Here is a 27564-nt window from a genome sequence, read left to right as displayed (position 1 = left end):
ACTCTTTCCTTAAAAACTACAGTGTTTCTATACATATCTGTCCAACTTCCTTTCCTCTCAGCCTGTGATAAGTCTATCTAAGACTGAAATCTCAAATTTGAGGCAATATTAAGAGCATTTTTCAGGGCTGAAGACAAATTACCCTTGATCTTCAGAACCCCTGGCCAAATATACATTAAGGTTACTATATAAATTGTTCTTGCACTGATCAGATCAGCCCTTCATAATCATTTTCAGTAATACTCTCAGTATGGAATTTTTCAGCTGCATTTGCAATGGCCTGATACCAGAGAGTTGTGGTCTGTGCAACCAGGGCCGACGATGGTCTGGTAACAAACCACCCACCACCACCAGCACCCACGGACACGTTCAAAAGTACATGCACTTCAGGACTTCCCTAAAAGGGGCTAAATCCTGAGCATTTTACTCAACATGATCCATGGAAAAAACTTAATGAACACGTACATCAACTGAAGCTTGTAAGGTTGGCTCAGAATGTCTTTCTCAAAGTAATTATCAGCTATTAATTTAAAGAGAGAGAGAGGGTGCGCGCGCAAGAATCACACGGCAACTGTAATGAGCAGGTAGGTATGCAGACAGTATTATTACTTCCGGAAGAAACTCTCTTACAAAGTAACCAAGAGAAACCACTAAAGGTTGCTAACACTAGAGGCTGAGTTTTTCCACTTCTGGCAGGCATAGCCACATCTTTAGAAACAACATTCCTGTTTTGGTAAAAGCACTGCAAAACTAGTGCAGGCGCTGTGTGTTTTGGCCCCGTAGGCATCCAGCTAGCATCTAGACAAATTGCAGGGAGTAAGGGCAAAACACATTGCAGTTCATTTATTTCACAGCCTCAGCAGAACCCACACCCATCCACAGGTTTGTGAAATGCTGCTGTGTTAAGTAATTCATAATACAAACCCCTATCTTTTCACTTTAGCAGTAAGATATCTTCATTTTGCCACATCTGACTGGCTCCCTTCACATTCCTCTCTCACTCCTCAGCTGGTCCAGACTGATGGATAATTCTAAGTTTCAGAAGTGTCTAGCTGACTAAGGAACCATAAAATCAACTTCGTCTCATTGCTGGCTAAGCTAAGGGGCACTATTTTCCATTTGCCTCAGGTTCGGTAGCAGCAGGCCAGCAGCTGCTGCAGTGTCATGAAGCTCACACCACAGCCTTACCTGCAGTGCACATTGTGTGAAGGGTTCCCCCCACCCATGGGGCTAAGCCCCATTGTCCCGGTGAGGTAACTGGGACAATGAGAAACTTATCGTGTATGATTCAGGGCTCAACACTTTGCCCTATCTTCTCCTGAGTTCAGCTCCTGCCAGTCCTGCTATACAGATGGCACACATGACACTTACTCCACCACCTCCAGCAGAAAGTCACCCATCCAGTAAGGCTTGCTAAGAACTGTAAACTACGTGAATATTCTGGTGTCTTGATAGATCTTTTCAGGGGTGCCTTGTGTACAGCTTACGAAAAGAAATCTAATAAAGAGACTAGTACCTAGATGTCAAAGCTTTGGGAACTGTGCTGTGTGAAAGTTATCTGTCAGGTACAACCACACAAGAATATATCCCATCACCTGACATGTCCCACGTCAGGTGTGCACTTCTACACATCCCAACTCATGCCACCAGGGTGAAATAACTCTCACTGTTTCAGGGCATGTTGGCACACAGGAGGGCACAGGAACGGGACTGTGTGTCACCCTGACAGTGTTAACCTGATTTCTGGAGTTGGCTTGCACATGGGGTCAGCTGAAAGCCCAAAGAAAGGAATCCAAGATCTGCCTCTATCTATCCATAGAGGAAGGATGTGAAAACAAATGCTGTTCATTTTTGAACACAGAACTGTAAAGAAGCAGCTGGCAGCCTAAAACTATATTTCTGCTGCTTCTCTTAAAATCTTACCTGTAAGCAGAAATAATAAACACCCCATACAAATTTGTCCTCTGGTTTTGGACACTGGATGTGCCTCAAAAGACGCCTACCTTACATAGGCAAGATGCCTTACCTAATTTAGTCAGGTTACATAGCTAGCTGATGGCTTGGGTCAGTGAGATGCATGGGACTGAACATCCAGTCAATGATATATGTACAAAGTCAGCTAGGTTTCTCTTTTCCCAACGTTCAAACATTTCATAGTGTTAATTTGCCCTGCAGTACTAGACAATAAATCTCTAAGGATACTCTGCTACAACTCAAAGAGATATGATCAATTTTTACATCAAAAGAACAAGAAAAACTATGTCTCTCCTCTGTCTGGAAACTATCTCATCTTTCTACTGCTATTTGGGTTGCTTGAGAAGACTTCAAGGCATTCGATTTTACCATCAAAGACTCCACAAGATCCCCAAAGGCTACATTTCCAGGATGCCTGATTGGGAAACCAAATTCAAGGTTTGAATTTAAGGTTTTCAAAGGACAACAGCTGTAGTAGCTAAACAAACACAGAACTCCTAGTATGGAGAGGCATCCAATATGAAGAAGAAAAGAATCCAAATGAAGCTTAAGATCAATTTTACCACAAAGTACAGAATGCTTCTCTCCTAGGGCAAATCTTTGTAGCCCTAGTTATGAGGAAGTATTCTCTCGCACATGGTTTACCACCTTAAAAGTACAAAAATTCTTCTGAAAAGTCTCTACCTCTGTTCTCAGTACAACTGCCTTGCACTGCACAGCTCCTTCAGACTTAGATGAGGCATACCAGCCACAGCAATGACTCCAATGCCTCTGCAAAGCTTTTAGGTTTTGGAATATTTTTCCCTCCAATGTCATAAGTTTTTGTACCAACATGCAACAGTGATACTGCAGTCTGTCATCCCTTAGCAAAGTACAGCATATCTTTCGATGCATTCAGTTCTCTCATCCACCAGAACAGTACCTAGTTCAGAGAGCAATGACATTATACAGTGCACATGCTCTCAAGCCAGCTCCTGGCTTATTAGTTGTCTGTGGGAGTTGGATACTCAACAACTTGTCAACAACAGCAGCAGCAACAATTTCACAGCTTCTGAGTTCTGCAGTCCCACCAGGATCTAAACAGGTCTGTGCAAAGCCAGCACAGGTGCCACCTCACCATGCTCCCAAAACTTGTTTCTGGCAAAGATGTTGCAAAGCCAGTTCCCTGCAGGCTCACTAGTCAGGTCCAAGCAGACCCAAGTCTCAGCATTTGCTTAGCATTGTCCCCAAGGCAAGCAGCCTCTCAGGATATGGTGGGCTGAGAAAGAACAACTCAGAGGCACTCAGGCTGTGACCACCTCTGTTCCTCTGCACTGTACACCTCAGGGCATCCAATAATCTAAACTATCTCAGTTTTGCATTTGACTGAAGGAGAAGGGACTGTACTGTGTACTGTACACAGTGCTTGGTGTGCTTAGTGTTATCCCTCAAAACTCTCAATCTTGCAGATTTAAACGGGTAAAAACTCATCAACTGTAGAATGTATTCTTTTAATTCACAGCAGCTCTTCCCCTCTTCACCCATGACATGCACCTTTAGATGTTTGAGTGCTTGCTCTGCAACCAGTTCTTCTTTCTTGTTCCATTCCACAGCGTTCATGACACAGGTCCACAGGAGACCGATCACTGCTGGCTCTGGCAGCTCATTTCTTTTCATTTCCTCTTTTACATAAAGGACTATCTGGAGCAGGAAATAAAATGCTGTCTTAAGCAACATTTCCAATCAACCAGGAAATACGATGACTTACCAAATAATTGTAGGTATTGACACCACAGTATAGAAGTAATAAGAAAGAACAAGAATCATAAAAAGGAAGCATTTAGCATGGTTTTATTTAACATTACTATTACTTGACTACAAGTTTTGTCCTTCCCCTCCAACCTAACAATGCCATTAAATGAAATACATTCTCACCAAGTATAACCAAACAGAAAAGCCCAAACCGCATAGCCAGCTGCAACTGCAAATCCAGTTTTGTTGCTTTAGTCTTAAACACAGAGTGAACGGATGAATAAATTAAAATAATTTAAAGACAAACAGAAGAAATCTATGAGGTGCTCCTATCTATTCCTCTATACTTACTGTTGATTCAAGTCTTTGATTATATAAATAGAAATTGTAAAAAAAAAAAAAACAAAAAAAAACACAAACACTCTTTACCTCTTTAATTGGGCATTCCTGGGAGAGACGTTCTTGTAGCTCTTTTTGAAGTTCTTTACGAGTCCCCAGGGACTGCTGAACTCTGAGGAAATCCGAGAGCTCTTTTAGACCTGCTTCAGTAAAATATTTGGCAAAATGGTCCACATTCTGCCGGTTGGCTGGAAATAGTTCCTAAAAAGACAAGAATGCTCTCTGTTAAATAAACAGCCAACTAGGACTCTTGACAGAATGGAAGGAACAGATTTTAAGAATGAACAGAGGGAATAACCTGGTACTGCACTTAAAAAAAGTCAATGTTTGTATCAACACTGGAAAAGTCAACACTTCATTCGCAGTGTTGTGTTTCATTGACCTGTTTCATTACAGCAGAGGGAAAAAAAACAGTGGCCAGTTAAACAAAAAACCTAACATTCACTCACACAAAGTACATGTACTTATGAACACCTGTGAGCTTAAGATGCTGCTCGAAACACTCCTCAGAGAAACTATCCCTTTTCCAGATTCCAAGAATCTTGTAGAGGAAGTACAAAGGAATAGAAGGCAAAGCCAGTCTATGTGAAGCACATTTACCGTACCCTCCCCATGAGGCCAGACATTTCCCTCTTAAGAAAAATATGCTTACCAATATGTAAGTAGCCCAGGCACCCGGGCCTGATGTTCCAGCTCTGCTGAGCAACGATTACCATTAACTCATCATTTAACACAAATCAAAAAATCTAAGTACCATTAATATTAACTCCTGGAGGAATTTGTAATTCAAAGACATTGTTGATTTATGAAAGTTCAGCGACAAAGAAAAATTAAAATTATGCTGAAAAATTGCTCCAGCAAATGCCCAGTCTTGACAAGGATTCAACAGTGGTTGCTTCCCATCCAGTTCTCTGTGTCTAACAATGACTTGTGGGGTGGACACCACTTTTTGTTTTAACAAAGAAGCAAGAAACCCTCAATCTGTTTACTCACTGAACATGAGAATAAGAAGAAATTTATATGAAGGCATCTATTCTAGGCAACATCATCTGATTCTTCATAGCTATTTAATATAGCAGCATAATGAGAGCCAACAGCTGAAAGTTTAAGTCAGTCAAGTTTGAAATAGAAATCAGATACAGTTTGCTTTTTCCCCTTTCTAATAAACAGTATAATGAGCCCATTTCCCAGCTCTATGGCAAATTATTTATGACTTGGACTTTTAAAACCAAACACAAATTGAAGAGAGGAAGGGGTGTGGGAGGCTGCTTCACTTCTGAAAGATTCTTGCTTAATCATAAATTATTGAGGCAGAAACAGGAAATACTGCTGAAATTCTCCAGGCTGTGCTACACAGGATGCAGCACATTTGATTGGATTATCACAGCAGCTATCTTTTTGGGGATTAAAAACCCCTATTATCTTCAGAAAGACACTGGGGGAGAAAGGCACATCACTTCATATTCAATATATACTCAAAATACCTCAGGCCATTGTTACAAATCTAGAATGCAGGTTTTGAGTCCAAAGGCTGAAACCTTTCCTGCACTGCTCCTACCAGATCTGCTGTCATCACCGCAGGACCACTTATGCTACCTAGATGGATAATGCTGCAGAACATCATCTTACTGACCTTTCACTATACTACTTAAACACTGTCACATTGGAAACATATTCTAATCATAATCCTTTATACTTTATTTATTATTTACAAAAGTAGAGCATATTTCAAAACAATGGAAGTCCTCACACACAGTTGCTGGTGGTATGTGTTTTGTTAGTAGCTCGCAAAAAAACATTTAATTAACGCCCAAGCCCCATAGATGCAGTATTTCAGAAGACATTTAACTATGGGAAAAAAAAGAGACAGAATGTAAAAACATGTGAAATTTAATATTCCTGAACCTGTATCAGTGCTACAGCCATAACAATATCGCCATGATTCAAAATATTTTAAAAATGCTAAGAGAGTGTGAGGAGGAGTTAACATGCCTACAGCAAACTACCTTCCTTTTCCTAAGGAGAAATAAGGATCATTGGGAATATATTGTACTTACTAGCAATCTCTTATCGAGGTTGGCTTTTCTCAAAGCAGAGGTAACAGAATTGGCATCTTTCTCTGCCATCCATGCTTTAAAAAGCTTCACAGCGAAAGAGGCTGCAATCCCTATTTGAGAAGAAACACAAAACATGCTTCAGCAGTTTTCAACATGAATTGGAGATAGCTACAATAATTATAAGGTTACAAAACGGTTACAAGAATATGGAATTAAAATACATTTATGACAACATGACCCAACACAGAGCTGAAATGCTTTTTTTGCTTTAATGCAGTATTAATTTTCTGAAGTATGCTAGACTGTTTGAAACTCTTCTCATCCTGTACCACCCAACTCCATTCAATTATTCAGAAATTTTTTTGCAAATATTTTTCCTACTTCCCCAATTTACAGACCAAGTCCAATTTGCATGTTAAATCAGTTAGGAAATAAAGGCACAAAATAAGCAAGGACAGCCAGGAATAAGAACTGAAAAAAAAAAAAATCCTATCTTGAAAGAGTTTTTTTAGCAAGTCCTGGAACAGGAATAGTTAAATAACTTTGTAACTTCAAGGTAACTGATTGTACCCCATCCTCCTAAGAGGTACTTAGTAGCTGGTATGACCAGGCAGAAATACTATTTTTAGTGGAAAAATTCTTTCCTCAAGGTACAACTTTATGCATTAAATCGAACGAGCTCTACCTCTGCTAACTGTAGCATTCCCAGAGGAGCCAAGAAACCATTAGCCTTACATCTCCTGTTTCCCTCCAGCACACGTTCCTAGAGCAGCACCACCACAACTCTGCTCCAGCTTCTCGGCTGTGAGTGGCCAGTGCAGGGAGCTGAAGGGTCTCAGAAATGGAGAACTAGCTCATCCTTGAAGAAAGCCTCCCGTAGGCCACTTCAGCTTCTCCATACTGCACTCCTATCAACATTTACAGTGCTACTGAGAGTGGTGATAATGACATACTATGCTACAGCTGGTTGTTATAATTTTCTGTTTCACGTCCAAACAGTCCTGAAGCTCTGGGGGCTAGAAAAGACCTACTGGTAGGAAGTAGCTTTGTTATCTATAAAGCTTAGCCACTTTATAGATAGGTATCCACTCTTTTTATTTCTAAGATACATTGGCTAAATGAGTCATCAAATGAACAGAAGAGATTTTTCCCAGGGTATGACAGTTTTGGCTACCTTATTGCAAAAGCTTAGTTGTAAGGCACGGTCCTTAAAGAAGTCCTATATGCAACCACTGATGCACAATGCTATGACAAGAGATGCCTACAGATATTACTTTGGGCTTACTTTACACGTTGTAAAGCAGGTTCCAGGTGAAACCAGCATGATGCAGTGATGCTAAGTACTATAGGCTGGCTAGTCAAGATTGATAAAGCCTGGTCAACCAACAGGGGACTGAGGCATAGCTCCCACCTGTAGTTTCTGATCCTGCAAACGTTGCTCAGCACATCAAACCTGCTTACGTGTTCAATACCAAAACTGAATGGAACAGTCTCTGTCATCAAGCACTGTCCCAATACCCATGTCCTAAACACTTTTCAGGTTTTAGCTTAAAACAAAACAAGCCTTATGCCAGTACCAGTATTAGAGGGAGGTTGTTCTAGGGCTTTACTATCACATATGTTTTCAAACTTACTTCTAATTTACAGCCCAAATTTCTCATTGGCCAGCTTGTATACTCTATTCATGTTCTGTCACTGTCTTTTCCTTCAAATAGCTCTTACCTTTTTCTGTTTTGTTTTTGTTGTGGTGGATTTTTTTTGTTTGGTTGCATGGTTTGTTTGGGGTTTTTTGGCTTTTTTTTTGTGTGGGTCCCCCTCCCCACCTCGTATCTGCAGAAAGTAACTGCAGCCATTCATTTTTATTGATTAACCCCAGTAGCTGCTCTTTGCATTTGTATTGGCTTTTCAGCACCAGTGACATTAATGGTATGGTTAACCCTGATGAAATTCCACCGCTGCCTAGACCTGTGTCTGCCAGAAATACATCAGTCATTCCCGGAAGATTTTTTCCTATTTATACATCATAATAAAAGCAGTGTCAACAGTGAAAAAGTGTAATCCTAAAAGGAATGAGTTATTTGCTTTCAAACTTGCTAGATCTCCTGTCTGCACAATCTACCCTTACCTCACTTTCAGCCAATTCTTTGCCAGTGTTACAACTATCACACTGATCAGCAACTCCCTCAGCTCACCTAATGGTTTCCTCACGTATTTTAAACTCACCTGTCTGCAGAATTTTTTTTTTGTAAATCAAAGTACCAAGACTTTATTCTTATATGATCTGCCGATTTTAAGTCTTGCTCTTTTTCCTGTTTTTCAATTATCTTCACATTTTTAATTATTCTTCCATAAAAGATCTACTCCAGAACACAGACTGAACAATCTTTTCCTCAAATGCTGACACAGTTATATTTTTTGTATATATAAGCCAAGAATCAAAAGCATACTGTAAACTCATGACAAAAGTTTAGGACTCCTAGAAATGTGAATTCATAATGCAAATGGAATTTATTCCAGGACTGGTATATAACAATTGTATTCCTAAAACGTTACCTTTCAAATATAATTACTTTAGCTCTAGAAATTCAAGATTTCCAATACCTCATCTTCCCATAACTAGAAATAGACTTTGATTTAAAAACATTGCTTGCAGTCACTCTAAGACAGAGATTAGTACTTCTGTTTGAATTTTCTCCTAGTTTAATTCTGATTTTGAAAGCTGTGAGTGATGACAGAGCAAAGCTGCAGCTGTGGCTTTTATTTCTGCAGCATTCAGAAAACATACATAACGGTTAGCATGCTGCAAATGGGAACATCAAATTAGAATTTTTTTTTTAAAAAAAGAAAGTCAGAACGTATTTTATCTAACATATAGCTCTTGAATAAAACCAAAAAGATTTAATGAAAATTGTTCAACACTGGCAGTGAATTTGCAATTATTCCAGGTATTCAGTACCTGGCAGAGAAAGATATTGTTGAGCAAGCATTTGGAAAATTAGGAGTCTAAGGTAGATTCCCATAAATAAGTAGTTAAATAAAACCCCTCAAAAAAAGATAAAAAAAAAAAAAAAAAATCTCTAAAAGGCATCATACCCTAAGGCTGAAAGAACCGTTACTCATCATATGGTAAATGCAAGTCCACAGAAAATTCCATCACTGGTCACTACTGGTGTACAGGCAAAGTGAGGGCTTGAATTTTTTTTCCTTTTGCAATATCCAGCTGGCCTGCACATGTTCTCTGTCCACGTCACACTCGCGTGCACAAGGTATTGGCAACACTTGAAAAAATTCTAGTAGACATATCTCAGGAACAGATGTTATACTTCACACACAGTAAGAGGTATATTCTACAGTTTTGCACACACGTACAGCTTCCAAAACCCACAAATCCTTTAGGAGTTTTGCTTTTTGTTGCTTTTTTCCTGTGTTTGACTGCCCTCTTAATAGATTTCAGAGAGTATGTTGGCTGCTGCTGCCTATATGCACTTCTGCTTTAAAATACTGATTTCTGTTGTATGCTTACAGATGTCCAACATACAAAATATGTTACAATAAAACTCCTATTACACCTAATGTAAGAAAAAAATCACATAGAAAATTACCTTCTTTGACTATATTGTCAGTGAAGAGGCTTGTTAAAATTGTAGCAGGAAGAGTCCCGTTCGCTAACAGGATGCCAGAAAGCATTGCCAGCTTCGTCTGTTCTGTTTCAGTAAAGGCTTTAAGAAACAGCAGAAGCTGTGGGTCAGAGAAGAGAAAAAAAAAGAAAAAAAAAAAGAGATGAGCCAGATGAGCCATAGGCAACAATAACAAGTAGAGATTAATACTAGCAGACAGCTTAATTTCTTATTTGGCAAGAAGTTCCACTATAATTAATAGCAATCACGTCAAAACCTGTCCTGAAGCATGGCAGTGCCATTTCACCGATCACTTATAATCTCACTTAGCACAAGGACACAAGCATGTGGAACACAGCCTTAGCCAGGGAGACAGGCCTGCCTTCTCCAAACACAGCTATACATTTAAAGACAGTAGTGCTTGGTAAAGACTTGGACCCATAGAAATTACAGGATCATAGAGTTGCTGATTTCAACAGGCTCTCAGAAGCCTGCCCACTCACATCCTCAGAATTTGGACCAAGCCCTCCACATTGCAGTTCATGTTCCAGCTTACAAAAACTATTACTCATGTGAACAATAAAAGGTTGAGAAAGTTTCCTGGTTTTTTTGGGGGAAGGGGTCACAGCACAATTACAGCACATTTTCTATTGGCTAAAATAAGAAATACATTCAAATTCAGGAATTCTTGATAAAGCTGACAAAGGACAGAGAGGAACAAAAGCTGCTTTAAGACCTCACCATTTCCACTACTAATTGCAAGAGGAAACAAATAGCTTGAGAAAAAATTGCAAATGTCACCATCTTAAGTGCTAGAAAATGTGAACTACATGTTTACCTCTTAAAAGTCCAAAAATGGCAATTAAGTCTGTTTTAAATAACAATTTCACATGTTAAAATTAGTAACTTGAAAGCATAGCGATGAAGTACATTACACCTCTTTTCCTTTACACCAGGAAGAAAGCTGTGCAAAATAAGATTTTGTCACTAGCATTACTGTTAACAATAATGTTTTCTTAACATATTGTTAGCAAACCCAGTAAGGGTAATGGGAAAAAGGAGGCTAGACAAAGGGCAGCTCCATTCACTGCAAAAAGCCACTGACTCTGTCAGAAGCTAGCTTACAAATTTACTGGCACCACAAAACAAGGAGAAAAAAAAAAAAGAAAAAGAAAAAAGAAAAAACTGCAGACATCAATTTCTGGAATTAAAAAGGAATCTTCATTTCCTTCTTCAGTTACCTTCTGCTGTCATGACATGGTCCTAGCATCTACAAATGAGCAAGAGATGCAATCAAAACAGAATGGCTCGTTCTGATGGAAAATTCCCACCTGGTTTCCAAATTAAGTGTATTCCTTAACTACCAGACAGAATATCAAACAAGTCCTTGTGCTTTGTTACCATGGACAGTGAGAGTTCTTGAAGATACCTAAGCAGCTTATCATTAACTGATATGTAGCTTTCTGAATGTAGTAATATTTTAAAAATCCAGATAACTAATGAAGCTATTAAAACTCATGCAGTGTTTTATCAATAGCTCTGCTCTGTATCAGTGAACAGAACTGGAAAAAGCCTCATTCATACTGTCATACTTTCATAATAACATCAGCTTTAAATTATGGCTTACACAGGCCTGAATGATTCAACCACAGACAAATCATTTGGGTTATTTTAATGGGCTTCAGCCCACTAAATATTGCAACATGCAGTTTTCATTTGAAAAGCTACAAAACAATAAAATCTCAAGGTGCAATTTTATTTCAACAAATTGCAGCTCATAAACAAGTGTTGAAAAATTTGTGATGCAAATGAATGGAATTATTACTTCTAAATATAAGGATGAGAAACAAATGGTGTGTTGTATTTCCAAATGCAGCAAATAACTGGTGTATATATAATGGTGCAGGTAAAGAAACTCCAGGGCCACATTTAACAGGAGACTGAAAATATTTTTACAGACTTTCATTATAAGTGTAGTGTAAAATGGAGGCCTGGGGACTTAAAGCTTTCTTTATAGAAGCTTTACCAACAATACTGTACCAAAATGAGATCTGCACAAAAAAACCACCACACATTCAGAATTAGACCTTTTGCTCTTTACTGTGAGGACTGAGACTGTTAAAGAAGAAATGGCTTCAGATTTCCATGTAGTCTACTTAACTCTTTTTCTTCATGCTCCATCATAAGCAATAGATGTGAAATTTGATTAAAAAATGGTAACAGTGACAACTTTAACATGACAGACCAGGTTGACATACTTCTGAGCTGTAAACTCCTACTCATTACTGAAAAAAAACCTGATGATTATCAACAGTTATACCCATTCATGTCAGATTTGAGTCATGAAAGCAACAATGGCAGGAAATCCAGCTGCAAAGCCAGTTATGCAGTCCAGGGTGAAAAACAATTTTCAGAGGACATCCAAATATTTACAAGCTCTAGCTTTAAACAAATCAGTATTTGCTTAAATGTTTTGGAAGGTCTGCTGTTATATATGTATAAAGTTTACAGCCTCATCGTCTTCCCTGTCCTTTGAAACACACTTTTTGCAACTCTTTTAACATGAATCTGAATCATGATGTTCTTGAACTCTCTCCCACTGGAGCACCTTTTGAGGAGGAACCTCATTTTCTGCATGCCTCTCACTATTCAAAGCACTGTTGGTGCTGCTAGCATAATTTGTGTTTCACTAATATTTTTGAAAAGTAGCTCAAATAAACTTATACATGCCATTTTCTGCTGCTCAAGAATACTGCTCTATACATGAAAGCAAATGTGAAACAGTCTGATTTAGGGTGATAGGAAGAATCAAAACCTTTAACAAATAGGAAGAATCAAAACCTTTAACAAATCCACTTAAAAACCATCAAAAAGAACGAAATGTTCAGTTTAAAGATGTTCCAGATTTTTATTGCTGATTAAGAGCTCTTCTTTTACCATCACAATTACACACCTCAGCTTTTTTTTTCAGGAAAGTCACAAACTCTCCAAGTCACCTCAGCATAGTACCAAACCACCCACAGGAAGGTCCCCAAGCTGATGCTTCCCTGATACTTATCTGTACTTCCTCCCAATTTTGATAATAAAAAAAACTACTTAACACATAAACAAACTATATAGCCAGCTAATATTGCATTCTTCATCCACTGACCTGAACAGAAATATGTATATAAGAAAGGTGAACATAAATTAAAAACTGAGAATTTTACTCTATTACAAAATGTTGTCACAGGTCTATGCCAGTACACTGGAAAGAGCTCCTATGAATTTAAGCTGCCCTTAAGCTGCCCAAATCAAAAAATAGCATTTGAGTTTAATTTGAGCACTTAAACATCTTTGCTGAAACTGCTGCGTAAAATAATTTAGATGTAAAAAATGAGATGCATGGTTTGCTTATGTTACTATAAAAAAGAATAACTGGCAATTTTTGGGGAAGAGAGTTAAGAAATAAAACATGTGAAAGCTAGAAGCAAACAAAAAAGGAAAAAGTGGAGGGAAATTATAATGTCCCAACAATAAAATTACGAACTAGGAGACATCAAGCAAATAATGACATTTATGGCAATCTCTTCAAAAAGAAGTTCCACTGACAACATCTGCTTTTAGAGTGAAACTGCTCGTATTGCCTCAGTTCTTTTAGCATGACTTTTTCTGTGAGAAGAGCTAATTTTCCTCCCAAGCGCTCTACCTGCTTAATGAACCTGCAAAGAAATCACTGTTATTGCTGGGACAGCGATCCATGAAACACCACCAAGGAGTCACTCTCTTCCTTTTCTAACCATTGACTAACTGCAGTAGTCTTTGAACAACTAAATCCTGCAGAAATAACCTTCTAGAAATACCAATGTATTTACCTTCTGACCCTGTATAAGCAGCTACTCATACAAGTTATTGCACACAGGATTAAAGCATTAAATAGTTAAAATGAGCAGCCTCAGCAGGGAGAAGACATTCACTTGGTGGGCTCACACAAGCAGCAGCAGGGAGAAGGTGAGCAAAAGGCATCCACGAAGAGGTCTCAAGAGTTTTAAGGCAGTGACCATGTGTTCTGCCAATAACCAGGCCCAACAAAAATGATACAGCCAGCAGGAAGATGAACCAATACACAGACTGTATTGTAAGCAAAAAGGACATTCCATGAATGATCACTGGGGGTACAAACAGATCAATCAGCTGGTACATAATTGACACCACCCCCAACGATCCCACAAAAGATGTGACTCGGCCCACAACAGGCAGATAAACAGTGAGCTGAGGTTGCCGAGAGTGGGAGGGGGAGACAGCCAGCCCAGCCAGTTAAATACATAAGAAGAAGGTGCCCACATGGCAACTCTCACCCGATCAGCCCGCGTTCGCAAAGGTCTTAAGCAGACTGGGGCCCAGCTCCAGGGAGAGTCAGGAGGTCTCCCCTGAACCAGGAAGCTCTGTGGAGTGCACTCCACAGACAGACACTCCTGACTCCCTGCAAGTGGTCCCAGCTTTTATCCCCAAGCAGACACCTGACCTTTGTCAACTCAATGCGGGACCCCTGGGGCTCATTTCCCTTATGGCTCTCCCTGCAGGGCCGGCCGCACCCTGGGGGGAAGCTATAAGGCAAACTCACCTCCTCTTTATGAAGGGCTGTGGGAATCACCCATATGTCAACCTTAATTTGGGGCTCGGGGTTCAGACCCCAGCATTTCACTGTGCAAGTGTGATACACAGGCCCAAACACCTATTTGCCATACAAGATGTAATGGGACAATAAAAACTCAAAAAGCATGTACATAAAACTGAGATTTTCAGTCTGCAGTCTCACCCTGCGTTGCCAGAGTGAAGATGCTTCCGATGGCTTTAGAGGAGCAGCATGACTCCAGTCACACCGTACCTCAAATTTCTGCTCTCTCTCAAGCCAGCATATAGCTAAACTCCATATTAGAAACACTTATTTCTCAGCTGAAGAGTTAAATTATTATATATTAACCCTAGTCTTATCTTGTCACTAAGTGTGCAAAGTGACTTTGTAGAAACTTAGAAGATCCAGACCCAAGCAAGCTCCAGAAGAGAGAGGAGGCAGCTTGAATTGACATGGCATTTGTTTAATAAGCTGAACAGTCCCTGAAACTTGAATGCTGTGAATCAGCGCTTCTCATGTCAATGATTATAGTAATTAACAGCAAGAACATTAGATTTGTGTGGGAACAGAGGTAAATTTAGGTCTTTAGAATGATGCATTGAGCAATCAGCATCAGTTAATAGGCATGTTTGCCACAAGTGCAAAAAAATGAGCAAGAATGTATAAACGAGAGCCAAATTTATTCAGTCACAAGAGTTGGTGGTGAGGCAGCATGCTCCACTTACCCTCACTTGACCCTTGCAGCAATCTTTCTGATGTTTAAACAGTATGGAAACAAGACTTTTCCTTCTAACAAATATGGTATTTTAGTCACAGAATAGGTTTTGCCATTATCAGCATGTCTGTTAACTCACAGCACAGTATTTATAACTGATTCAGGCCATTAGAAAAAGATATTTACATCTGTTACTAGGAACTCAAGATAGACAAAATAAATCTGTATTTTGTTTTTCAAAAGTTCTACCCAGGTTTCTCCTGAATTCAGTATCACAAGACAAAATAGTAACCACAAATATCTGTTACAGTCTAACGGGCAAATCCTGAACACTCTTGCCAGAGGTGATGACTTTCTCCTGCACACACCTATAGCCTCAAATGCAAAGCTTGTGCTTAGGAGTCAATCCACAATGCAGGAGTTGTTTAATTCTCATATACCAACAGATACTATGCACAGAAGATTTGAATTTATTCTATGGAAAAACCACAGACAGCAGTTCTATTAGTAGTATTGTAACACCACCTCTAATTAAGAGATATACTCCAAAGAATATTGATGTTCTGCACAAGAAAGCCTCAGGTAAGGTGAGTTTGGCCAAAGCAACCAAAGGAAGCACTAACTCAGAATTACTCTACATCAAGTGCTGCCAGCACTATTCCCACAGAGCTAAATTTGCATACTAAAACTGACACCTGTAGACTCCATCCTCTTTTCCAGTAGAGCTACATAAAATATGTAACAGCAGCACATTTGTACATACACAGTTATACGAGACACAGGGTAAAATATTTTAACACTCAAGAGGAGACTGCCATCAGCATTACCTTTTTGATTTCATCTTCAAATGCTTTCTCCAGATATTTGTATCTCCTGATAAGTTTATTGAAGACCTAAAGATAAACACAGACTGGCTTAAAAAATGTAACAATCGCAGCTACCCCTCTTTACAAAAAAGGCAAAGGGAAACAAGACTGCCACTACCAAATCCATAAAGAGCATCTCTGACTAAGCTATGATAAGTCCATTTTTCCTTTGTATTATCTCCAAAACAGGAAAAAAAAAAGTAGGAAACACTGCTGGCTTCTCACGTTCTAATATTCCACTGCAGTTTTCCTTGAGACACTGTTTCCAGAAAATAAGCAGCCAGCAGAATGATATTTCTGCAGTTCATCTGTTGCATTGTCTGTCTCATGACAGACCACAAAACATCCTTCTCTATTAGTCACAAGTGGAAAAATACAACTCTTGCAATTTTTGCTTCACAGAGCAATGTTTGAATCAGAGAATTGACTGCAGATTGAGTCTTTTTTTCTCAAAATTTTATTTCTACTCTACTTTTCACCCTATCCATCAATCAAAAACATAGGAAAGGAAGAGAAGGAGGAGGTTAACTCTGCACCCTTCCCCAGATAATGCAGCTCTCTGGTGAAACTGTCAGGTGTAACCTGGTGGAACGAGGTAGTCGGGTAGCACTGTTGGGCATCTTCATTAGGTGCAGGATCTTTGTCAAATCCACTAACATGAATGCTTACAAAAAAACCACAATACTGCCAGAGAAAAAGGAAGAACATCTGACAAAGCTTTTACAGCAAGTGTGTTCTTGGAAACACTGACTCTCCAGTTTTCACCATTTGTTTCCCATCATTCGACCACAGATGACGAAAGCAGAAGCAGCAAAGGTGCAGGGTACATTCAGACGGATGAAGGGAGAGATAAGAAAATACAACAGCCAATCACTGATCAAAGGGCTGTTCAAAGGGCACAAAACATATGACTCACTGTCACAAGTAAAAAGCTTTATATGGGGAACAACTGACATTATTGTCAGGCTGGATGGTGGTGGTAGGAGAAATTAAGTTCAGATTCAGAGAACGTGAAATACATCCAAACAGCCTAAATGGTAATATTTTGGCTCAGAACAAGGGAAAAATCAAGTTGTGGCCATACTGACAGGCAGAGAGAGACAGAATTATAATAAAGGTGTATAATAAAGCATAATATGAAAACCTAAGCTAGCATCTTGTCACATTTCCAAATAAAATTTTGTATATTTTTTTTGTCTCTGAAAATGACAGATGTACACTTCATAAGCAAATAATGTGAAAAAATATCAGCATCAGCCTTTGGGTTGGTTGTGTTTTGGGTTTGGTTTTTTTTTTGTTTGTTTGGGGTTTTTTGTTTAATTTTCTTTTTCCATGACTAAAACCACAAAAAATAATCACACTGCTGGTTCATTTGGTAGTCAAAGTTAAGAAATTACCTGGAAAATAAGGAAGCCTTAAACACTATTTTAGCCTAAATACACTTTTTCATAATACAGTAAGAGCTTTATTTCCTATTATGCATGAAAAAAAATGACCAGTTCTATAAAAGGATACATCTCTTCAAGCATTAAACACAAAACGTTTTTTCACTTGAAATGCAGAAAACCAGCACAAATACCACTGCTACAAATCCTGAAGCCTTCCTTTCCATTTTCCAACATGCAAACTTTTACTTTAAAGGTAAACTTCTCATTGGAGGACTGGTGCTAACAACTTTTATTATCAAATTCCAGAAGTAAGTGTATTTTAATTCTTCAGATTATCAACAGCATGTTTTTAAAGGAACTTTCTGCTATTCAGCAAACATTCATTACCAATGGAGATTCTGATCCCAGCACTCTTTAAATTAACTATTGTATAATTTCAGCAATTACCACCCTCAACACCTTAGCAGGGACAGTATATATGGAAGTTTCAATGGTACTGCATTTTTATGTAATCCTACTTGTACCCAGAATTGCATAGTGACTTTGAACTTTCAACAGAATTCTTCCTGTATTTTTTTCCTATAATTATTATCTTCCCTTAAGGAGTTACAAAACCTTAGCTTCTCTTCAATAATGTGTTATGGTTCATTGCTTTTTTGTGTTAATTTCACATAGGTCTATTTGTGCAAACCTTATTTCTCAAAAAAAAGAAATTATATATCACATTGGTAAAAGAAATTAAAGCTCTTGCAATGTATGCCCAATTCCTAACTAGTTATGTAACTAAAGGTTGGAGGCGTAAGCTTTAGATTTTTTGTCATTCATATATTTCATGTGTTTCTAAAAATATGTTCATACAAATCTTTCAGGCTGCATACAGAAAAGGTCAACAAAAATAATGGTGTCTAAAAATATACTGAACCAACAACAGACTGAAATAGATGGCTTCTTTTAAGAGAAAACATTGCCTGCTATGGTCAGATGAGTTATCATATTTTCTTATATAAAATGTGTAGGTTAGGGCAGATTACTGGTTAACTGGATTTTGAATTGCCCTAGAACTAGCCTACTGCAATCCAGACAGTCTGCAAATGTTTCACTGCAATCCCTTTTGATACATATGTGAAAAAGGGAAAGCAACCACGCTTCTACTGACCTGAGCGTAATTTCGGATGGCATCATGATCTTCATCTGCAAAAAATACACAGTGGTTGGTCATCTTGGTCTTGTCATTGTCATCTATGCGTGTGCCTCCAGGAGCTAAAAGAAAGCAAGAAAAAAAAAAAAGTGTGTGTGTGGGGGATGGCCGAGGGCAATTTTTCATGTTAAAGAATGTTGTATAATTACAAGACGTAATAAGTCTAGCAAGTCTAATGTTAGTATCACTGGGGCAAAATGGAAGGGTAAAAGCCACCAGGGTAGAGGGGGGAACAGAGAGATCGAGCTTTGTGAGGCTGCAGTGGCACCCGACAGAAGGGAGAGCTGGCCAATCTGCTGCACCTTAGATGACACAGACCTCTCAGGACTGAGAGATTCAGTTCACATTAAGGAATCTCAGTTGTTTTGAGAGCACCGAGTGTGATTACATCACTATGGGTTGGAGAATAGCATCTGTGTATATTTTCAATACTACTTTACACAGCACAACAACATAAATCCTTTCCAAAGAGGACAATACTAGCACTCTGTTACTAATCTGAGGACCTGGAACATCCTAACCCATCTAGTGATTACCAGGCCCATGTAAACATTCAAAACATTGCTGCAAAGGTTTCTCCTCAATTATTTTGTTTGGAGCTTTTTTTCCTAGGTACTTTTGCTAGCTTTTGTTTCTTGCATTACCTCAAGTCTTACAAAAATGTCTTTTCTTCTTATATACCATATAGCAGGAAGTAGGAACGAAACCAACATGATCAGTTAAAAAGAGACAACTTTTTCAAAATACAGAAGAAGGTAAAAGGCATGTTTTTGCCCAAGCTGCCACTGATACCTGGGAGAAATGCCCACTGAACATCCACAAAGTATTCCTCATTATGCTCCACTTCTCCTCTTAGCTAGCCTTTGTTGCAAAGCCTGCAAAGCAAGCTTTGCAACTGCTGTATTGCACCTTTTAATGCTAATGACATTTGTGCTGTTTGCCCCAGCTAGCACCTCTCAGTTTCTTTGCTGTTTCAGCTCAGCCGAAGGCTTCTCAGAGCAGTATCCTTTTTCCCCCCATAGTGTTTGCAGAATGCCTCATACAATCATGTCCCCAGGTTTCCACTACAAACAACAATGCTATGATACAAGATGCAGTATCTAGAGAAGTGATATGGTAATACAGCTTATAATTTCCACTTTGTAAAGGAAGACAGCATCTTAAAAGAAGCAAGGCTGATTGTCAAAATTCTGCTACACTGCAGATTACCTAGCATGCTGCCAGCTACCAAAATATCAAAGAGTGTGTCGGCATAGCGGCGATAATCGAGCCGTGAGCCTGTTGCATCCAGGAACTTGGCTATAGCCTCCAGGTCACTCCCAGCTTCATTGAGGCCTTGGACAATGGTATCCCTGAAGACTGTAGGTTCAAATTTCTCCTTTTCATCTGGAACAGAGATAAAGGCGAAGGGAAAGGAGAAAGAACTGGTTTTTAAACTTTCTGTTAAAATCCTGTACCAGACTGCGATTGAAACGACCATGGCACAGAAACTTGTTCTTCCCATTGTGGTCAACACACCGTAGGTTAGTTTGTATTTTATTGCCTCTGGAAATACCCTTGCCCCTGTCTCCCCTCTCATACCCCCAACACCAAAATACACACAAACATATGGGAATAAATAAGGGGAAGGAAAAGCAGTTACTGAAATAGTTTTTAAATTTCATACACTTACTTGTCTCATTGAAGATATTATCCAATGTGTGTATTGTTGTGCATTGCTAAATCTGATAGCAGAGTAAAGGGAATGTCACTTATGTGTATCTAATCTCACTGCAGGAACACTCCATTTTTCATTTCTTGGTATTACTCTTTAAAGATCTACGGTCACATATCTAGAATGTTTTCAAAAAGACAAATCTTTGCAAAAAGAGATAAAGGTCTTAATAAAAATAGGGTTTGTGTAAACATCTAGAACCAGACAACACAGTGAATTTATCACTAGGGACACAGAAATGCAGCACCCACATTTTATTTTCTACAGCTGTCCCTGCTTGAACTTGATTAAGGTACAGCCTGATCCCCATACAACATCCCTATGTCAAGGCCACTAGCCACAACAGATGTAACTGCAACCTCCAGATCAAGCTAGGTAGCTTTACTCATACCTGCTGCTGCTTTTCCTTGCAGGCTGTTAACAGCTTACCACAGACACTTGAAGCTTTTTAACAAAACAGGTCCTGGCTTTATATAAGAGCACAGACGAAATGCTTGTTACCATCAAAATAACTCTGGTCTTCAGAAACTACACTGCAAGCTGTTCTGTAGCACTCAAAAAGCAAAGCTACTTTGTTATCACCTCCTGACTCAAACCTTGATATAAGTTCTTAGAAAAACTGCACATATATCCAGAGGGTAAATCCACAGATTTGTAGTTACTAAAATAAATAAGATTTGGCAAAATTCCTTTCTAAACATGTGCTCATGCAGTCTGAAAGATGCCAGCTGCAACCCTTGCAGGTTTCTTGCATGATGTTCTGGACCTTATACATCCTCTGGCTGCAGGTTTCCTTTCCTTGCCCCTCATAGTGCAGCTTTTTATCCCAGTCATTAACCAGAAGGCATTGGTTTCTGATAGCCTTTCTTTTTTAAAAAAAAAAAATCTCTTCCCTCCTGCCACAATTGTGGAAACTAAATAACTATTTTACACACATTGCCTAGTTCTATTAGCTTTATTATTTCTATTAAAGAAGAGTTTCTCTTTCTTCTTGTTCCCCTGCACACATCTGGGGTGCACTCATTCTGCTATTTTCATTGCATCACCTGCACACTCTCACCCTCTTCCAATCCATCCCCTTCCCTCATAACAATGGTATCCAGAAGGTATAAAGCATTCCCTTACACTCAGTGTCCCAGACCACTGGGAAGCTCAGGGAACTAGTCAGCTGGTCCTTCCAAGAAGCCTGGCAGCTTGCAGTTGACAGCAGCTCCAAGGCTGTCTGTCAGGCTCTAAGAAGCATCACCTTATTTTCCAGAGATCTGCTGCTATGCCTATCTTTTAGTGGCTTGCTGACTCTATAACTCATCTCCAAGTGGCCTGCTGCCCCATCCACCAAAACTGACCTCCTCAGACTAAAGCTGTGGATTTCTCAACTCTGTGGATCCCCATACACATGCTCATGAAATCACCTGCTCCCAAATTCATCTCATCCTGAAGTGATGCACACAACCACAGTGCCAACCTAGCTTCTCCCCAACCACACTCCTGTCATCCAACAGACTACTCAATATGCTCCTTCTCTGGGCTGCAAGTGACTTCTTCCCAGGCTTTTACTTTACCCTAAACCTCAGAGCTCTCAGCTGTGTTACCTGAACTTTCAACTGTGATGAAGATCTGGAGCCTGCTGCTTGATCAGCCATCTCTCCTATCTGCAGCATGTGCTCACAGTGGACAAACCAGAGAGGCTGGAGCAGGGAAACTGAAGAATGTGCCTTTGCTTTGAGGAAATGCCTACAGAGAAGCATACTACTGGAATCCCATCTGAGCTATCAGATTGGTTAGCAAATGCTCAGTTGCAGCTCTCTTCCAGCCTGAAGTACTAAAACAACTAGAAACAAGCAACAAACCAACCAGCCCACAAGCTATTTACCGAAGTGTAAATACTTCAGTATGTGTACTTGAGGCAGTCTTATTCATGTGTAAGAAACCCAGCTCCATCCAAAACCAACTATCTGAGTATAATTATTCTTTTGGGTTACCAAGTAAATATGCATAGCAAGAAGGGTAAAAAAAAAAAAAAAAACCACACACACACAAAAAAAAAAAAACAAAAAAACAAACAACCAAAACAACAACAATGAAAACAACACACAAAAAAACCAACCAAAACAAAAACAGAAACACAAACTTGATGTCTCAATCAGTGAGAAGACAGAGTTCTGCCTTAAAAAAGGGATTAAAAAACCCCAACTATTTAACTTTTTCAAATGTATTTTGTCTAAAAATCTGAAATGTTAACGTCTGAACTATAAGGTGTTACATGCTTGGTAACATGGGTACACAGTGCTCAGTACAAACACAAACTCCATGATCAATATTTTCTTAGCTATTTTACAGAGATTCTTCTCCTGCCCCAGAAGTCCTCCTCTCATCTGGAGTACTCTACTATTTCCTTGTCTATCACAATCTAAAAATTTACACAGGAAGAGAAGTTGAAGTCATTGCAGGAAATATAATTTATAATTTTGTTGAAACATTTTCTTACCAAGCTAATGTACTGAAGAATAATATGTTGATTTAGTATAACAGGGTAAGGAGCCATCATCAGGAAGTGGTGACAGTATGTTGAGCTGTCAAGTACACGATTACTGAACAAGGACAGTTCTGATCACAGGCTAGCAGAGGCAGGTGCAGCTTGCAGATGTGATGCACACAGTATCCACTGCAGCAGTGCTATACACAGCTTTTCACTTTCATCCTCTTCCCACGTCCTTATTTCCTTGTCCTTTCTAGGACAAGGGGCAATGGACACAAACTCGAACACAGGAAGTTCCACCTAAATATAAGGAACAGCTTCTTCTCTCAGAGGGTGATGGAGCACTGGAACAGGTTGCCCAGAGAGGTTGTGGAGTCTCCTTCTCTGAAGACTTTCAAAACCCACCTGGGCCTGTTCCTGTGCAACCTGTTCTAAGTGAACCTGCTTTAGCAGGAGGATGGGCTAGATGATCTCCAAAAGTCCCTGCCAACCCCTACCATTCTGGGATTCTTTTGCTTCTAAAAAAATCACAAAGTACATATATACCCCTCTCCTTAAGAATTAACCTCAACTCCTCAACAGAAGACCCACAACTGTATTCCTGTGGAATAAAAATGAGAAGCCCTGTTTGGCCCATCTTCTGGCTTTATGTTAGCATAAGGATATTGATACTGACTTTTTACTAGGTAATTTTCTTTCTGAAATAAGTTAATATGCATTGTTTTGCTTATCTTCTTTTATGCTGCCATTTACCTTTTTGCGCCAGTTTTTCAGCAGACATTAAGTCTATGTAATCTATACCATGGGAACAAACTCGGGGCTTGGGCACTGCCTATCAGCTTCCTTTAGCCAAGACACATGGTTTGTTCCTGTTAACGCTTCGGGAAGCTTTTTGTCCTGTAGGTATTTGTAAACTCTCTGGATACACAGATTTTACTTACTACCTACTGGCATTTTTGCTACTGTTTCCTCCTCTTTCATTTCAGAGCAAAGACATCAATTTCATATGCATGCAGTTAATACAATCCACATCCCAGTATCTGCACAATAAGCACAAATACTGGCCAGATGCCAACTACTGCCTCACCAGAAAAGCAGTATTCAACAGGTACAGACACTATACTTGGAATGAACTATTTTATTTCATCAGACTACTGAAAAATTGACATGGAACTGTGAGATGTCCCCTTCCCTTGGAAGGCTCTTCCTTTTACAGCATCATTTTTCTTCCTTCAAATCGTTTAGAAGTTATTTTAATGCCAGCTACTATATAAGCTGCAGTCAACATTTATACTGCTTATTAGGTCAACTAACAGAACTGGAAGGAGTGGAATTCACAAGCCCCTCCATAATCCTCTCTCGGAAATATTTAAAATACTAACCATGTTTTCAAACTTCAAAGAAAAAAAAAAAAATCTCGTCCTATTTTTGCTCTCTGAAAGTTCAGAAATTATTCATATTCTGAGATTACTTGCAGCTAACTGACCAGTGACAGAAATTCATATGGACAGTGATTTTTATTAGATGCCTGACTGCCATGTTAAACCTCACTGCCTCCTCAGGTGGCAGTGCTCCTAGGAACTGCAGAAGGGGAAAAAAACTATCATGGGACAAACAGTAAGAACAAGCAGTTACCTCTCAGCCAGCTCACTCCCCCCAGCGTTTGCATGTCTCAGCCTCTACTACCTGTCTGCTTGTTACACACAACAGAATAGCCTGCAATGACCAAAGTGCCACAGTCAGATCACACCCACTGTGCTCTGTCTTTCCTGGGTGAAATTTTGTTACTCCCTGATACAGAGGAAGTCAGCATAAAAATATCTAATAGTATCTTCCAGTCCAAGTCCAAGATAAAACAGTCTGTGATACTACTATGATACAAAGAGTATATGCAAACAAAAAGGAATAAAGATGCTAGGAAGCCATTCCTCTTCCTCAAGCACTCTGCCTCTAGAAAGAAAACATGTATCTACACTTTCCTAAGCAGGAACCTCAAGTTTTAAGACAATCAGAATCCTACCATATTTGAAGAAGAGATTTTATGGTTTAAGCACATAAAAAAATGTTTGCATGTTAAAATTTCTATATTAAAGCTATCTAATATAGAATGGTTTGGGTTGGAAGGGGCCTTTAAAGGTCATCTAGTCCAAACGCCCTGCAGCCAGCAGAGACACCTTTAACTAGATCAGGTTGCTCAGGGCCCCATCCAACCTGACCTGAATGTTTCCACGGATGGGGCATCTACCACCTCTCTGAGCAACCTATGCTACTGTTTCAACACCCTTACTGTAAAAAACTTTTTGCCTTATTTTAACACAACCGAAAACAAACTATTTTCCAATTCTCATCCAAGCTTTGTGATCATCCTAGATCTTAAGACACTTGGCTCTTCAAACCTGTGATAGTATTTGTATTTTTTTGGGAAAGGTTAGAAACTGCTTCTATTTCTCTTATCCTCTCTGAGAAAATGCTCTTATTTACATTTTTCTGTCACAAGACGTTAAAACTGGGTGTTAGCTTTTGATCAGAAACAGGAAAGTCAAGATGGAAAACATCTGTAACGTGACAGACAGGAACCCAAGTGTGTTAGGATGACTCTTGCTGTACAGAATACCTGGATAATAAGTATAAGCAGCAACAATTAGCTTTCTTCAAGAACTGATGCAATATTTTACATAAGGAAAGAGAGTGGTGGTCACATTTACAGAAAACCAGTATCACAGTGGGTAAAATGGGACTTTCCACAATAAAAAAACAAAATACACTAACATGTCAGAAACAAATATTTTTAAAAAAGTATCTTTCTGACCTCTGTTACAGAAAGCAGGGCCAATGAGATGATCCAACCATCTCATGGAGAAGGAAAGTGAGAGAGTTCCTCACTTAGATGTGAGATGTTTAGATGTGAAAGGTTCACTTACAGAGATGGCATTGATTTGAGTCAAAGAAATAAAAACAAAAAAAAACAAAAATAAGCCAGATAATTTTCTTTACACAGTCTTTAAATAAAACCTCATATTTTTCTTTCCTAGTTGAAAAGATTTTAAGAAACACATGAAACAAGCATCTAATAGTTATCTTCCTCATATGCAGATATACTATGAACTCAGAGTCTAACTTTTTAAACTGAGGCTTCTACAAGACAATAGATAGTAAATCCAAATTTTACAAAAAGTCTTAAGACACAATGAAAAGAATAAAATTCATAGAGCTTAGTTAAAAAAACCAAACACCTGCACTCTTAACATGGCTGAAGAGAAGGGGAGAAAAACATTAAATCTTATTGAACTTCCAGTTATTCCACCTTTCCTGTTCCTAATCATTTTAACAAAGAGGCAAATAAAGTAAAAATGTAACATAACCTACCCCTCTTCCTAGTTTTGAACCGTTGGCCTGTTAGCACTGGCTTCTGATTCTTATTCATAAAATTTCTGGAGGAAAAAAAGAGAAAAATTACTATGGCATTTACAAACAATAGTTTAACTAAAGGCAAAATAAACATTCAGTGTAGTGAAATCCCAGCACGTGAAAAGGAAAGTTCCTGATGTACTCTAACCTCAGAGACAATGTTTTAACCATCGAATCCCACTGAAATGTTTCTTCCAGGCATCACTATATCGTAACATTTAATTCCTAAAACCATGTAGGTGTTATAAAAATAATAAAAGATAAACAAATCCCTCCATCAACTTTGAATATGAATACATAATTAAGGACCTGCCTGGCACATCATATAACAACAATGGTAAAAGATATTTGGCTTATATCGTTTCAGACCTTAACGGTGAATCTCAATGTGCAACGTTAAAAACTTGGGAAGCAATAATATGCTAATGCCATTTCATCTAAAGAAAACAAAACTGTTTTTCAGGTCTGGATGCAATTAGTTTAATGACACAAGAAAACAGCAGCTGAACGCAAAGAGCAGCGAATACAAGGCAGCTTTACAGCATGTGGAAACCGCCACAGGCCACCCCCGTCCTGCCAACAGCGAGTGCCGGTGCTGAGACTTGCTGGCCACCCACCTACTTCACACTCTGCAGGTCATTAGGCCACTGTTACGCGTGATTTGGTCGTCCAGAATTAAGACCTACTATGCAGGAAGCTTTGCTCTGTGGATATGTTCTTTCAATAACTGTAGTTTCACAAAAACCTGTATTATTCTGATTTCTTCACTGCAGACTCTGCAGGACTAGTTTAAAAGTACATGTATTTGCCAACACTTCTTCCTACCATGAGTGAAGAGAAAGTCAAGCTCTGTGGCATCTTTCAAGCTAGAAAGATGCCATCAATCACACATTATGATCCAAGTAATGTTCTCTCTACCCCAGAAGCTCATTTAACAACTCTGTTAACAATGCCCCAGCTGCACAATTTTTTCCCATTCACCAGACTACCTCTTCTAGCTGCAGCGTCATTAGGTAACTACTTCTGCAGCATTTCTTATGTTGCAAACTACCGTTTTCTAGTCCAAGTCTACCACTTATCTGCAGTTTAAAACTACCCACATGTCCTGGAAATAGCCAGTAAAGTTCAGAGTCAAGACTGGGTTTGCTTCCTGCAAGTCATAAAAAAAAAAAAAAACCACCAAAAAAACAAGCACTTAAACTGAGAAGTTCAAATTCATCACTGAGATTTAAAGCTACAGTTTTAACAGACCAAGGAGCATTTTGAAACAACCGCAACACTAAACAGCCTCTGAAAAAACAATCTGCCCATCTGCAAGCAGAGTTAAAAATGGCAAACCATGATGATGTCACAGGATCTTTTAAAGTGCTGAAGGATCCAAGCCTCCCTTCACAGCAGAGCTC

The 27564-nt window shown here is 39.0% G+C and overlaps 1 protein-coding gene across 2 annotated transcripts in view; it reads right to left on the bottom strand.

The window, feature by feature from the left end:
* Positions 1 to 26181, bottom strand: part of BZW2 (basic leucine zipper and W2 domains 2) — a 36823-nt gene extending 10642 nt beyond the window's left edge. Inside the window, exons 1-8 of one of the 2 annotated variants that reach the window (XM_008948687.1) lie at positions 26120 to 26181; positions 19770 to 19946; positions 18519 to 18622; positions 15936 to 16001; positions 9764 to 9899; positions 6162 to 6271; positions 4135 to 4305; positions 3508 to 3654 (exon numbers count right to left, since the gene is read on the bottom strand). In XM_008948687.1, the coding sequence (XP_008946935.1) occupies positions 3508 to 3654; positions 4135 to 4305; positions 6162 to 6271; positions 9764 to 9899; positions 15936 to 16001; positions 18519 to 18622; positions 19770 to 19946; positions 26120 to 26177 (969 nt within the window). In that variant the 5' untranslated portion in view covers positions 26178 to 26181. The remainder of the gene's footprint in view (positions 1 to 3507; positions 3655 to 4134; positions 4306 to 6161; positions 6272 to 9763; positions 9900 to 15935; positions 16002 to 18518; positions 18623 to 19769; positions 19947 to 26119) is intronic. The other variant, XM_008948688.1, reaches the window with a different exon arrangement.
* Between the last annotated feature and the right edge of the window lie 1383 nt (positions 26182 to 27564).

Source organism: Merops nubicus, unplaced genomic scaffold (assembly GCF_000691845.1).
Source record: "Merops nubicus isolate BGI_N331 unplaced genomic scaffold, ASM69184v1 scaffold17721, whole genome shotgun sequence".
Taxonomy (NCBI): domain Eukaryota; kingdom Metazoa; phylum Chordata; class Aves; order Coraciiformes; family Meropidae; genus Merops; species Merops nubicus.
Note: the sequence above shows the minus strand (reverse complement) of the source record. Positions and strands in the feature narration are given on the sequence as shown.